We start from the raw sequence: 15,041 nt of genomic DNA, 5'->3' as shown, positions 1-15,041 counted from the left end.
TAGTCTGGATAGTTCTGACTTAGAACATGTGGACAACTATAAATACCTAGGTGTCTGGTTAGACTGTAAACTTTCTTTCCAGACTCTCATTAAGCATCTCCAATCCAAAGTTAAATCTAGAATCAGCTTCCTATTTCGCAACAAAGCCTCCTTCACTCATGCTGCCAAACATACCCTCGTAAAACTGACTATCCTACAGATCCTTGACTCCGGCAATGTCATTAACAAAATAATCTCCAAAACTCTACTCAGCAAATTGAATGCAGTCTATCACAGTGCTATCAGTTTTGTCACCAAAGCCCCATATACTACCCACCACTCTGACCTGTATGCTCTCGTTGGCTGGTCCTCACTACATATTCAACGCCAAACCCACTGGCTCCAGGTCATCTACAAGACCTTGCTAGGTAAAGCTCCGCCTTATCTCAGCTCAATGGTCACCATAGCAACACCCACCCGTAGCTTGCGCTCCAGCAGGTATATTTCACTGGTCATCCCCAAACCCAACACCTCTTTGGCTGCCTTTCCTTCCAGTTCTCTGCTGCCAATGACTGGAACGAATTGCAAAAAATAAGTCACTGAAGTTGGAGACTTACAGTTGAAGTCGGAAGTTTACATACACCTTAGCCAAATACATTTAAACTCAGTATTTCACAATTCCTGACATGTAATGCTAGTAAAATTATTCCCTGTCTTAGGTCAGTTAGGATCACCACATTATTTTAAGAATGTGAAATGTCAGAATAATAGTAGAGAGAATGATTTATTTCAGCTTGTATTTCTTTCATCACATTACCAGTGGGTCAGAAGTTTAATTACACTCAATTAGTATTTGGTAGCATTGCCTTTAAATTGTTTAACTTGGGTCAAACGTTTCAGGTAGCCTTCCACAAGCTTCCCACAATAAGTTGGATTCATTTTGGCCCATTCCTCCTGACAGAGCTGGTGTAAGGGAGTCAGGCATGTAGGCCTCCTTGCTCGCACATGCTTTCTCAGTTCTTCCCACAAATTTTCTATAGGATTGAGGTCAGGGCTTTGTGATGGCCACTCCAATACCTTTACTTTGTTGTACTTAAGCCATTTTGCCACAACTTTGAAAGTATGCTTGGGGTCATTATCCATTTGGAAGACCCATTCGCGACCAAGCTTTAACTTCCTGACTGATGTCTTGAGATGTTGCTTCAATATATCCACATGATGTTCCTCCCTCATGATGCCATCTATTTTGTGAAGTGCACCAGTCCCTCCTGCAACAAAGCACACCCACAACATGATGCTGCCACCCCCGTGCTTCACGGTTGGGATGGTGTTCTTCGGCTTGCAAGCCTCCCCTTTTTTCCTCCAAACATAACGATGGTCATTATGGCCAAACAGTTCTATTTTTGTTTCATCAGACCAGAGGACATTTCTCCAAAAAGTATGATCTTTGTCCCCATGTGCAGTTGCAAACCGTAGTCTTGCTTTTTTATGGCGGTTTTGGAGCAGTGGCTTCTTCCTTGCTGAGTGGCCTTTCAGGTTATGTCTATATAGGACTCGTTTTACTGTGGATACAGATACTTTTGTATCGGTTTCCTCCAGCATCTTCACAAGGTCCTTTGCTGTTGTTCTGGGATTGATTTGCACTTTTCACACCAAAGTACATTCATCTCTAGGAGACAGAACGCGTCTCCATCCTGAGCGGTATGACGGCTGCGTGGTCCCATGGTGTTTATACTTGCATACTATTGTTTGTACAGATGAACATGGTACCTTCAGGCGTTTGGAAATTCCTCCGAAGGATGAACCAGACTTGTGGAGGTCTACAATTCTTTTTCTGAGGTCTTGGCTGATTTCTTTTGATTTCCCCATGATGTTAAGCAAAGAGGCACTGAGTTCGAAGGTAGGCCTTGAAATACATCCACAGGTACACCTCCAACTGACTCAAATTATGTCAATTAGCCAATCAGAAGCTTCTAAAGCCATGACATCCTTTCATTTTCTGGAATTTTCCAAGCTGTTTAAAGGCACAGTCAACTTAGTGTATGTAAACTTCTGACCCACTGGAATTGTGATACAGTGAATTATAAGTGAAATAATCTGTCTGTAAACAATTGTTGGGAAAATTACTTGTATCATGCACAAAGTAGATGTCCTAACCGACTTGCCAAAACTATAGTTTGTTAACAAGACATTTGTGGAGTGGTTGAAAAACGAGTTTTAATGACTCCAACCAAAGTTTATGTAAACTTCCGACTTCAACTGTATTTCTCCCTCACTAACTTTAAGCGTCAGCTGTCAGAGCAGCTTACACAGCACATCTGTAAATAGCCCATCCAACCAACTACCTAACTCATTACCATATTTGTTTTAGTTTTTTTGCTCTTTTGCACACCAGTGTTTCTACCTGCACATCTATCACTCCAGTGTAAATTTCTAAATTGTAATTACTTCGCCACTATTGGTCTATTTATTGCCTTACCTCCTTACTTCCTTTGCACACACGGTATACAGATTTTTCTATTGTGTTATTGACTTTGTCATTGTTTATCCCATGTGTAACTCTGTATAGTTTTTGTCACACTGCTTTGCTTTATCTTGACCAGGTCGCAGTTGTAAATGAGAACTTGTTCTCAACTGGCCTACCTGGTTAAATAAAGGTGAAATAAAAATACATTTGAAAAAACTCTTGTATATTTTCTGCACTATGCAATGATTTGGGCAGCGACCATGTAAGGCTTTTACAACATACAGAAGTGCACTGGTTATCAAGGGGCAAAGTATTGACACATTGTTTTTAATTGAGAGACGAACTTAAAGTTTTCTTTACTGACCATAATTTTCACTTGTCTGACCGCTTGCAAGATGACGAGTTTCTCACACGACTGGCTCATCTGGGTGATGCTTTTTGTCGCCTGAATGATCTGAATCTAGGATTACAGTGTCTCTCCGCAACTATATTCAATGTGCAGGACAAAATTGAGGCTATGATTATGAAGTTGGAGTTCTTCTCTGTCTGCATTAACAAGGACAACACACAGGTCTTTCCATCATTGTATGATTTTTTGTGTGCAAATGAACTCAAGCTTATGGACAATGTCAAATGTGATATAGTGAAGCACCTGAGTGAGTTGGGTGAGCAATTATGCAGGTACTTTCCCGAAACGGATGACACAAACAACTGGATTCGTTATCCCTTTCATGCCCTGCCTCCAGTCCACTTACTGATATCTGAACAAGAGAGCCTCATCGAAATTGCAACAAGTGGTTCTGTGAAAAATGAATTTAATCAGGAGCCACTGCCAGATTTCTGGATTGGGCTGCGCTCAGAGTATCCTGTCTTGGCAAATCGCGCTGTTAAGACACTGATGCCCTTTGTAACCACGTACCTACAGTATGTGAGAGTGGATTCTCAGCCCTCACTAGCATGAAAACTAAATACAGGCACAGACTGTGTATGGAAAATAATTTAAGACTGAGACTCTCTTCAATACAACCCAACATTGCAGAGTTTTATGCATCCTTTCAAGCACACCCTTCTCATGAACCTGTGGTGAGTTATTCACAATTTTCGATGAACAAATAAGGTTTACTGTGTAAGACGGTTAAATAAAGTAAGTAAAATGATTGATTATTATTATATTATTTGTGCCCTGGTCCTATAAGGGCACTTTGTCGCTTCCCACGAGCCTGGTTTTTACAAAAACTCACACTCATTCTTATGTTTAATAAATGTATTGTATAGTGTGTGTGTGGCAGGCTTACAATGATGGCAAAAAATAACATTTGAGAGTGCGCTGACCCTGGTGCTAGGGGGTATGCAGCTGGAGGTTGAATGTTTGAAGGGGTACGGGACTATAAAAAGTTTGGGAACCACTGCTCTAGAGAAACTCATGCTAGGTTTCTGTCGTTAGAGGTTAGTGTGCAATCACACACACACGCAAAGTCACACACACGAAAAGGCACACACACGCAAAGGCACACACACGCAAAGGCACACAAACTGAAACACACACACAGACACACACACTCATTGAGGCTGTTTTGGATGCTTTGGCATGACTTGTGTTTACGGCACTGTGGGAATCCAATCTTTAACGAGACAGTCAGTACTGTATAGCCTCACATGCACCGAAGCACAATGCCTTTGCCTCTACACATTCTGTGTTCCAAAGCAAATCGTTTGAGGTAAGTCAACATAAACATCTGCCTAGAATCTATGGGCTATCTGTAGATACACTGAGTATACCAAACATTAGGAACACTTTCCTAATATTGAGTTGCACCTTTTCAGATTGCTGCAGCTGGCGACTGGAACGAGCTGCAAAAAAACCCTCATACTGGACAGTTTTATCTCAATCTCTTCATTCAAAGACTCAATCATGGACCCTCTTACTGACAGTTGTGGCTGATTTGCGTGATGTACTGTTGTCTACCTTCTTGCCCTTTGTGCTGTTGTCTGTGCCAAATAATATTTGTACCATGTTTTGTGCTGCTACCATGTTGTTGTCATGTTGTGTTGCTACCATGCTGTGTTGTCATGTGTTGCTGCCTTGCTATGTTGTTGTCTTAGGTCTCTTTTCATGTAGTGTTGTGTTGTCTCTCTTGTCGTGATGTGTGTTTTGTCCTATATGTATTTTTTTATTTAAATCCCAGCCCCCGTCCTCGCAGGAGGCCTTTTGGTAGGCCGTCATTGTAAATAAGATTTTGTTCTTAACGGACTTGCCTAGTTAAATAAAGGTTAAATTAATAAAATAAAAATGTATGCTTTGTACACTCAGTGTATGTGCTGTGACTGAGTGTGTGTGTGTCTGTCCCTGACTTGTGTGTATGAGCACCTTGATATACAACAGGATATATTTGTGCATCTGCACGTGCATGTTTATGTGCTTTCATTTGTGTGTACATTCATCTGTCCCTGAACACTTTTTCAATATATTTACGACAGATCTGTGAGTGTGTGTGTGTTTGTGTTCCTCCCACAGACACTCACCACTCTCGACCTCCAGCAGGGCCTTGGTGAGGATGCTCCCGGCCACAGAGATGGCCTGACAGATGTAGTATCCCGAGTCCTCACTGAGGACGTCTGTGATGGTCAGCTCCCCGCTCAGAGACACAGAGTATCGGCCGGACTGGGCAGCTTCCTGGATGGGGAACAGCAGGATCTGGGGAGGCAGGAAATGACACAACACCACATAACAGGTAGGCTGAAACCAGTCAGCACAGGGGGGATAAAACATCACAACACCATGTCACACAACTGGTAGGCTGAAACTGGTCAGCAAAGGTAAAGCATATAATTTTTTACTGTAATTTGCTCAGGTCATTGTAAGAATGAGATATTTGTCTTATGTACAAGCTACCTTCTTTTCACTCTGTCATTTAGGTTAGTATTGTGGAGTAACTAAAAAGTTGTTGATCCATCCTCAGTTTTTTCCTATCACAGCCATTAAACTCTAACTGTTTTAAAGTCACCGTTGGCCTCATGGTGAAATCCCTGAGCGGTTTCCTTCCTCTCCGGCAACTGAGTTAGGAAGAACGCATGTATCTTTGTAGTGACTGGGTGTATTGATACACCATCTAAAGTGTAATTAATAACTTCACCTTGCTCAAAGGGATATTCAATGTCTGCTTTTTTTATTTTTACTGATCCACAAATAAGTGCCCTTCTTTGCGAGGTATTGGAAAACCTCCCTGGTCTTTGTGGTTGAATCTTTGTTTGAAATTCACTGCTTGACTGAGGGACCTTACAGATTATTGTATGTGTGGGGTACAGAGATGACGTAGTCATTCAAAAATCATGTTAAACATTATTATGGCACACAGAGAGAGTCCATGCAAAGTATTATGTGACAAGCAAATGTTTTATACTGAACTCATTTAGTCTTGCCATAACAAAGAGGTTGAATACTTGTTGACGCAAGACATTTCAGCTTTTAATTTTTTATGATTTTGTAAACATTTCTAAAAACATAATTCCATTTTGACATTACGGGGTATTGTGTGAAGGCCAGTGACACAAAAACTCTCTAAATGCAGACTGTAACACAACAACATGTGGAAAAAGTCAAGAGGTGTGAATACTTTCTGAAGGCACTGTATGTGTGTGTGTGTGTGTGTGTGTGTATGTGTGTTTGTTACATGCATGCAGTGTAAATACACTACCAGTCAAAAGTTTGGACACACATACTCATTCAAGGGTTTTTCTTTATTTTTACAATTTTCTACATTGTAGAATAGTGGGGGGAAAAGTGTTAAACAACTGAAAATATATTTTATATTCTTCAAAGTAGCCACCTTTTGCACGCGCTTGGCATTCTCTCAACCAGATTCACCCGGAATGATTTTCCAACAGTCTTGAAGGAGTTCCCACATATGCTGAGCACTTGTTGGCTGCTTTTCCTTCACTCTGCGGTCCAACTCATCCCAAACCATCTCCATTGGGTTGAGGTCGGGTGATTGTGGAGGCCAGGTCATCTGATGCAGCACTCCATCACTCTCCTTCTTTGTCAAATAGCCCTTGCACAGCTTGGAGGTGTGTTTGGGCAATTGTCCTGTAGAAAAACAAATGATAGTCCCACTAAGCACAAACCAGATGGGATGGTGTATCGTTGCAGAATGCTGTGGTAGCCATGCTGGTTCAGTGTGCCTTGAATTCTAAATCACCATCACACCTCCTCCTCCATGCTTCACGGTGGGAACTACACATGCGGAGATCATTCATTTACCTACTCTGTCTCTCACAAAGACACAGAAGTAGGAACCAAAAATCTCAAATTTGGACTCAAAAGACCAAAGGACAGATTTCCACCAGTTTAATGTCCATTGCTCATGTTTCTTAACCCAAGTAAGTCTCTTCTTGTTATTGGTGTCCTTTAGTAGTGGTTTATTTGCAGGAATTCGACCACGAAGTCCTGATTCAGTTGATGTTGAGATGTGTCTGTTACTTGAACTCTGTGTATTTATTTGGGCTGCAATTTCTGAAGCTGGTAACTCTAATGAACTTATCCTCTGCAGCAGAGGTAACTCTGGGTCTTCCTTTCTTGTGGCGGTCTTCATGAGAGCCAGTTTCAGCATCACTCTTGATGGTTTTTGCGACTGCACGTTAAAATTCCCTGATTGACTGACCTTGACTGACCTGAAATTCCACAAATTTACTTATAACCATGCACACCTATTCATTGAAATGCATTCCAGGTGACTACCTCATGAAGCTAGTTGAGAGAATGCCAAGAGTGTGCAAAGCTGTCATTAAGGCAAAGGGTGGCTACTTTGAAGAATTTCAGTGTTTAACACTTTTTTGGTTACTGCATGATTCCATATGTGTTATTTCATAGTTTTGATGTCTTCACTTATTCTACAAAAATAAAGAAAAACCCTTGAATGCGTAGGTGTGTCCAAACTTTTGACTGGTACTATATGTGTGTGTGGTTTTCGTTGCCTCCAATGTGTATTTCGCGGGGTTCCAGGAGTGCGATGCTCTTTGACTCTGTCCTCGAAGAGGCTTAGAGCTGATCGGTGGAGAGCCCGTGGTAAGAGGTCAAGGGTGAAGGTATAATTGTGTGTGATGGAGAGAGGCAGAGAAGGAGGGAGAAAGGGAGGGGTCCACAGTGATGCTTAGAGGGAGGGATAGAGGGAGAAGAGGGTCACAGAGGAATAGAGGGAGGGATAGAAAGAGGGAGGAGAGGGGCACAGAGGGATAGAGGGAATCATTTCGCTGCCCAGAGACAGTTAGACCAAAGAGAAGCCCTCAGTTCTGCTCTCCATGGGTCTTGTTGTTATGCTGGTGAATGAGGACCCAAAAGCGACGTAATAGTAACAGAGTCTTTATTCCAGTAATAAACAAATAATGATTCTCCTGGATATTATCAATGGTCAATCCAAAACAGGAACTGAAATCCTCTCGTCAATAGAGAGGAACGACTGGAGACGCGACCACAGACTGCAGGTCGCTTCAGGAAGGCACTGGCCGTAGCTGACATAGACACCTGCTCACACGCAGCATCTGAAGAAGGCAAAGAACACGACAGGGCGGAACAAGGACACAGGAACAGCAAACATCAAACAAGAATCCGACAAGGACAGAAGCGGAAAACAGAGGGAGAAATAGGGACTCTAATCAGAGGGCAAAATAGGGGACAGGTGTGAAAGAGTAAATGAGGTCGTTAGGAGAATGAGAAACAGCTGGGAGCAGGAACGGAACGATAGAGAGAGAGAAAGAGGGAAAGAACCTAATAAGACCAGCAGAGGGAAGCACAGGGACAAGACATGATGAAAGACAAAACATGACAGTACCCCCCCACTCACCGAGCGCCTCCTGGCGCACTCGAGGAGGAACCCTGGCGGCAACGAAGGAAATCATCAATCAACGAACGGTCCAGCACGTCCCGAGATGGAACCCAACTCCTCTCCTCAGGACCGTAACCCTCCCAATCCACTAAGTACTGGTGACCACGTCCCCGAGAACGCATGTCCATGATCTTTCGTACCTTGTAAATAGGAGCGCCCTCGACAAGGACGGGGGGGGGGGGGGGAAGACGAACGGGGGCGCGAAGAAAAGGCTTGACACAAGAGACATGGAAGACAGGGTGGACGCGACGAAGATGTCGCGGAAGAAGCAGTCGCACAGCGACAGGATTGACGACCTGAGAGACACGGAACGGACCAATGAACCGCGGAGTCAACTTGCGAGAAGCTGTCGTAAGGGGAAGGTTACGAGTGGAAAGCCACACTCTCTGACCGCGACAATACCTAGGACTCCTAATCCTACGTCTATTGGCGGCTCTCACAGTCTGCGCCCTGTAACGGCAAAGTGCAGACCTGACCCTCCTCCAGGTGCGCTCACAACGTTGGACAAAAGCCTGAGCGGAGGGAACGCTGGACTCGGCGAGCTGGGACGAGAACAGAGGAGGCTGGTACCCAAGACTACTCTGAAACGGAGATAGCCCGGTAGCAGACGAAGGAAGCGAGTTGTGAGCGTACTCAGCCCAGGGGAGCTGTTCTGCCCATGACGCAGGGTTTCGAAACGAAAGGCTGCGTAATATGCGACCAATCGACTGATTGGCCCTTTCTGCTTGACCGTTAGACTGGGGATGAAACCCGGAAGAGAGACTAACAGAAGCACCAATCAAACGACAGAACTCCCTCCAAAACTGTGACGTGAATTGCGGACCTCTGTCTGAAACGGCGTCTAACGGGAGGCCATGAATTCTGAACACATTCTCAATGATGATTTGTGCCGTCTCCTTAGCGGAAGGAAGCTTAGCGAGGGGAATGAAATGTGCCGCCTTAGAGAACCTATCGATAACCGTAAGAATCACAGTCTTCCCCGCAGACGAAGGCAGACCGGTAATAAAGTCTAAGGCGATGTGAGACCATGGTCGAGAAGGAATGGGAAGCGGTCTGAGACGACCGGCAGGAGGAGAGTTACCTGACTTAGTCTGCGCGCAGTCCGAACAAGCAGCCACGAAACGGCGCGTGTCCCGCTCCTGAGTAGGCCACCAAAACCGCTGGCGAATAGAAGCAAGCGTACCCCGAACGCCGGGATGGCCAGCTAACTTGGCAGAGTGAGCCCACTGAAGAACAGCCAGACGAGTAGAGACAGGAACGAACAGAAGGTTACTAGGACAAGCGCGCGGCGACGCAGTGTGAGTGAGTGCTTGCTTTACCTGTCTCTCAATTCCCCAGACAGTCAACCCGACAACACGCCCTTCAGGGAGAATCCCCTCGGGGTCGGTAGAAGCCACAGAAGAACTAAAGAGACGGGATAAGGCATCAGGCTTGGTGTTCTTATTTCCCGGACGATAGGAAATCACGAACTCGAAACGAGCGAAAAACAACGCCCAACGAGCCTGACGTGCATTAAGTCGTTTGGCAGAACGGATGTACTCAAGGTTCTTATGGTCAGTCCAAACGACAAAAGGAACGGTCGCCCCCTCCAACCACTGTCGCCATTCGCCTATGGCTAAGCGGATGGCGAGCAGTTCGCGGTTACCCACATCATAGTTGCGTTCCGATGGCGACAGGCGATGAGAAAAGTAAGCGCAAGGATGGACCTTATCGTCAGACTGGAAGCGCTGAGACAGAATGGCTCCCACGCCCACCTCTGAAGCGTCAACCTCGACAATGAATTGTTTAGTGACGTCAGGAGTAACAAGGATAGGGGCGGATGTAAAACGCTTCTTGAGGAGATCAAAAGCTCCCTGGGCGGAACCGGACCACTTAAAGCAAGTCTTGACAGAAGTCAGAGCTGTGAGAGGGGCAGCCACTTGACCGAAATTACGAATGAAACGCCGATAGAAATTAGCGAAACCGAGAAAGCGCTGCAACTCGACACGTGACTTAGGAACGGGCCAATCGCTGACAGCCTGGACCTTAGCGGGATCCATCTGAATGCCTTCAGCGGAAATAACAGAACCGAGAAATGTGACAGAGGAGACATGAAAGGCGCACTTCTCAGCCTTCACGTAGAGACAATTCTCTAAAAGGCGCTGGAGTACACGTCGAACGTGCTGAACATGAATCTCGAGTGACGGTGAAAAAATCAGGATATCGTCAAGGTAAACGAAAACAAAAATGTTCAGCATGTCTCTCAGTACATCATTAACTAATGCCTGAAAGACAGCTGGAGCATTAGCGAGACCGAACGGCAGAACCCGGTATTCAAAATGCCCTAACGGAGTATTAAACGCCGTTTTCCACTCGTCCCCCTCTCTGATGCGTACGAGATGGTAAGCGTTACGAAGGTCCAACTTAGTAAAGAACCTGGCTCCCTGCAAAATCTCGAAGGCCGACGACATAAGGGGAAGCGGATAACGATTCTTAACCGTTATGTCATTCAGCCCTCGATAATCCACGCAGGGGCGCAGAGTACCGTCCTTCTTCTTAACAAAGAAAAATCCCGCTCCGGCGGGAGAGGAAGAAGGCACCACGGTACCGGCGTTGAGAGAAACAGACAGATAATCCTCGAGAGCCTTACGTTCGGGAGCCGACAGAGAGTATAGTCTACCCCGAGGGGGAGTGGTCCCCGGAAGGAGATCAATACAACAATCATACGACCGGTGAGGAGGAAGGGAGCTGGCTCTGGACCGACTGAAGACCGTGCGCAGATCATGATATTCCTCCGGCACTCCTGTCAAATCACCAGGTTCCTCCTGAGTAGAGGGGACAGAAGACACAGGAGGGATAGCAGACATTAAACACTTCACATGACAAGAAACGTTCCAGGATAGGATAGAATTACTAGACCAATCAATAGAAGGATTATGACATACTAGCCAGGGATGACCCAAAACAACAGGTGTAAAAGGTGAACGAAAAATCAAAAAGGAAATGGTCTCACTGTGGTTACCAGATACTGTGAGGGTTAAAGGTAGTGTCTCACATCTGATACTGGGGAGAAGACTACCATCTAAGGCGAACATGGGCGTGGGCTTCCCTAACTGTCTGAGAGGAATGTCATGTTTCCGAGCCCATGCTTCGTCCATAAAACAACCCTCAGCCCCAGAGTCTATCAAGGCACTGCAGGAAGCAGCTGAACCGGTCCAGCGTAGATGGACCGACAAGGTAGTACAGGATCTTGATGGAGAGACAGGAGTAGTAGCGCTCACCAGTAGCCCTCCGCTTACTGATGAGCTCTGGCTTTTACTGGACATGACATGACAAAATGTCCCGCAGAACCGCAATAGAGGCAAAGGCGGTTGGTGATTCTCCGTTCCCTCTCCTTAGTCGAGATGCGAATACCTCCCAGCTGCATGGGCTCAGTCTCTGAGCCGGTGGGAGGAGATGGTTGAGATGCGGAGAGGGGAAACACCGTTAACGCGAGCTCTCTTCCACGAGCTCGGTGACGAAGATCTACCCGTCGTTCTATGCGGATGGCGAGTGCAATCAAAGAGTCCACGCTGGAAGGAACCTCCCGGGAGAGAATCTCATCCTTAACCTCAGCGTGAAGTCCCTCCAGAAAACGAGCGAGCAACGCCGGCTCGTTCCAGTCACTGGAGGCAGCAAGAGTGCGAAACTCTATAGAGTAATCCGTTATGGATCGATCACCTTGACATAGGGAAGCCAGGGCCCTGGAAGCCTCCTTCCCAAAAACTGAACGATCAAAAACCCGTATCATCTCCTCTTTAAAGTTCTGATAATCGTTAGAACACTCAGCCCTTGCCTCCCAGATAGCTGTGCCCCACTCCCGAGCCCGACCAGTAAGGAGTGATATGACGTAAGCGATCCGAGCTCTCTCTCTTGAGTACGTGTTGGGCTGGAGAGAGAACACAATATCACACTGGGTGAGAAAGGAGCGACACTCAGTGGGCTGCCCAGAGTAACATGGTGGGTTATTAACCCTAGGTTCCGGAGACTCGGAAGACCAGGAAGTAGCTGGTGGCACGAGATGAAGACTCTGAAACTGTCCAGAGAGATCGGAAACCTGAGCGGCCAGGGTCTCAACGGCATGACGAGCAGCAAACAATTCCTGCTCGTGTCTGCCGAGCATTGCTCCCTGGAACTCGACGGCAGTGTTGAGAGAATCCATAGTCGCTGGGTCCATCTTGGTCGGATTCTTCTGTTATGCTGGTGAATGAGGACCCAAAAGCGACGTAATAGTAACAGAGTCTTTATTCCAGTAATAAACAAATAATGATTCTCCTGGATATTATCAATGGTCAATCCAAAACAGGAACTGAAATCCTCTCGTCAATAGAGAGGAACGACTGGAGACGCGACCACAGACTGCAGGTCGCTTCAGGAAGGCACTGGCCGTAGCTGACATAGACACCTGCTCACACGCAGCATCTGAAGAAGGCAAAGAACACGACAGGGCGGAACAAGGACACAGGAACAGCAAACATCAAACAAGAATCCGACAAGGACAGAAGCGGAAAACAGAGGGAGAAATAGGGACTCTAATCAGAGGGCAAAATAGGGGACAGGTGTGAAAGAGTAAATGAGGTCGTTAGGAGAATGAGAAACAGCTGGGAGCAGGAACGGAACGATAGAGAGAGAGAAAGAGGGAAAGAACCTAATAAGACCAGCAGAGGGAAGCACAGGGACAAGACATGATGAAAGACAAAACATGACACTTGTGCTATTTAGAGCCAGGAAGGTTGGTGTTATCTAACACAGCCCTGGCAGGGCTACAAAGGGGGGCGCTCTCTCTCTCCCTCCCTCTTTCCCTCTCTCTCTCTGCACCTCCTATACAGTACTCCCACATACAATCCTTCGCTCTTTCCTTCTGCTTTCATCTACTTTTCCCATTCCCTACCCTCTTTCTCATTGGCAACTCTCTGTTTCTACATCTCCCACTCTCTAGCTATACCAACCAACCCCTCACTCCCTCTTTCCACCTTCGCCCTCTTCATCTCTCTCTCTCCATCTCTCCCCCTCATCTGTCCCTAAGAGCGGTGCTACAGGCTCCCATGCACACACTCCCACCAGGCCTTTCAGCATGTTGATGCTTCGCAGAACCCTCTGGATTCTAACAGTGACACACACACACACATACTCTCTCCGATGCCTAAGGAGCCTATATACTCCTGGTGAGATCTGCTCTAAAGTGTAATATATCAAGGGGATTGCACATTACACCACAGACACTAGAGTTCACCTGTGTGTGTGTGTGTGTGTGTGTGTGTGTGTGTGTGTGTGTGTGTGTGTGTGTGTGTGTGTGTGTGTGTGTGTGTGTGTGTGTGTGTGTGTGTGTGTGTGTGTGTGTGCGTGTGTGCATACGTTTTTAATCAGACATGATGCCATATATGCCATCTTTTGTGGACCCCAGGAAGAGTATAGCTGCTGAGTTAAAATACTATCCAACAATTCATTCAATGTGTGTGTTTCTCAGTGTGACTTGCCCAGGGACTGCGCTCAACCGAGAGAAAGCAGAGCCTGATAGCAACATTCAACGCTAGCAGAGCCAAGAACATGACATATAGACTAGATAAGGTTCTCCTTAGGATGACCTTTATTTAACTAGGCAAGTCAGTTAAGAACACATTCTTATTTAGAATGACGGCCTACCCCAGCCAAACCCTAACGACGTTGTGCGCCGCCCTATGGGACTCCCAATTACGGACGGTTGTGATACAACCTGGAATCGAACCAGGTTCGTGGTCGCATGGCAATTTTTAAACCATGTTTTAATGATACCAATGAATTGTGTTTATATTGTACCAGTTTTCATAAGGAGGTTTATATTATGTGGTAACTTTATCCACCATCAACTTTTTACTTATCTGTATCCATGGCAGCCATTTTGTGCCAAAACCATGCTGACTGAACACCAGTTTCCACAGTGGAGTGGTCATATTGGTGTATACAGAACAACTGTGACCTGACCTGATACAATATTCCATGGTGTGTGTCTTACCTGGCTGCCTTCTTTCTGCCAGAACACAGCGGGTGGAGGGTTGCCCTTGGTGCCACAGAGGAAGGTTACGGTGCGACCCTGGGCTGTGATCTGGTCCCGGGGTCGAACAACGATCTGAGGGGGCACTGTAGAGAGAGGGAAGAGTATGTTAGAATATCTAAAAAGATGTGCATGTTTTTATTTCTGCTGGACTGTGTGTTAACTCATTTCTCCATGTCAGGATGTGTGTGCACGTGTGTGAGTGACCCTTTCTTAATGTGAGTGTGTGTCAGGTCTGCATGCACTGTGTATGTCCACCAAGCTGTCACCACTGACACTGTGCACATGTGTAATTCTTAGGGGCCCACCAAAACACTGTGTGAGGATAACACACACACACACACACACACACACACACACACACACACACACACACACACACACACACACACACACACACACACACACACACACACACACACACACACACACACACACACAATGAGAACGAAGCATTGACGGAAAACAGAGATGCAATGCGGGTGCTTTGTGTGTGTGGATTTCTAGTACACACATTTTCCAGTACACACTTGACAATTTCTTGAACACACTTGTCTTCATTGAGAAACTCCATGTAGGCAGATGCACCACCACATTTAACATTGATAAAGAGCTTTAAAAAATGAGTACTGTTCGGTGCAGTGATAGAACTGAGCATCACTTTCAT

The 15,041-nt window shown here is 45.9% G+C and overlaps 1 protein-coding gene across 1 annotated transcript in view; it reads right to left on the bottom strand.

Annotated features, from left to right (window-relative positions):
• Positions 1–15,041, bottom strand: part of LOC120043870 (roundabout homolog 2-like) — a 20,392-nt gene extending 5,351 nt beyond the window's left edge. The window contains exons 1-3 of the mRNA XM_038988475.1: positions 15,005–15,041; positions 14,336–14,460; positions 4,970–5,141 (exon numbers count right to left, since the gene is read on the bottom strand). Coding sequence (XP_038844403.1) covers positions 4,970–5,141; positions 14,336–14,460; positions 15,005–15,041 — 334 coding nt within the window. The remainder of the gene's footprint in view (positions 1–4,969; positions 5,142–14,335; positions 14,461–15,004) is intronic.

The sequence above is a fragment of the Salvelinus namaycush genome, chromosome 3 (assembly GCF_016432855.1).
Source record: "Salvelinus namaycush isolate Seneca chromosome 3, SaNama_1.0, whole genome shotgun sequence".
In the NCBI taxonomy this organism is placed as follows: domain Eukaryota; kingdom Metazoa; phylum Chordata; class Actinopteri; order Salmoniformes; family Salmonidae; genus Salvelinus; species Salvelinus namaycush.
This window is presented reverse-complemented; position numbering and strand designations above follow the sequence as displayed.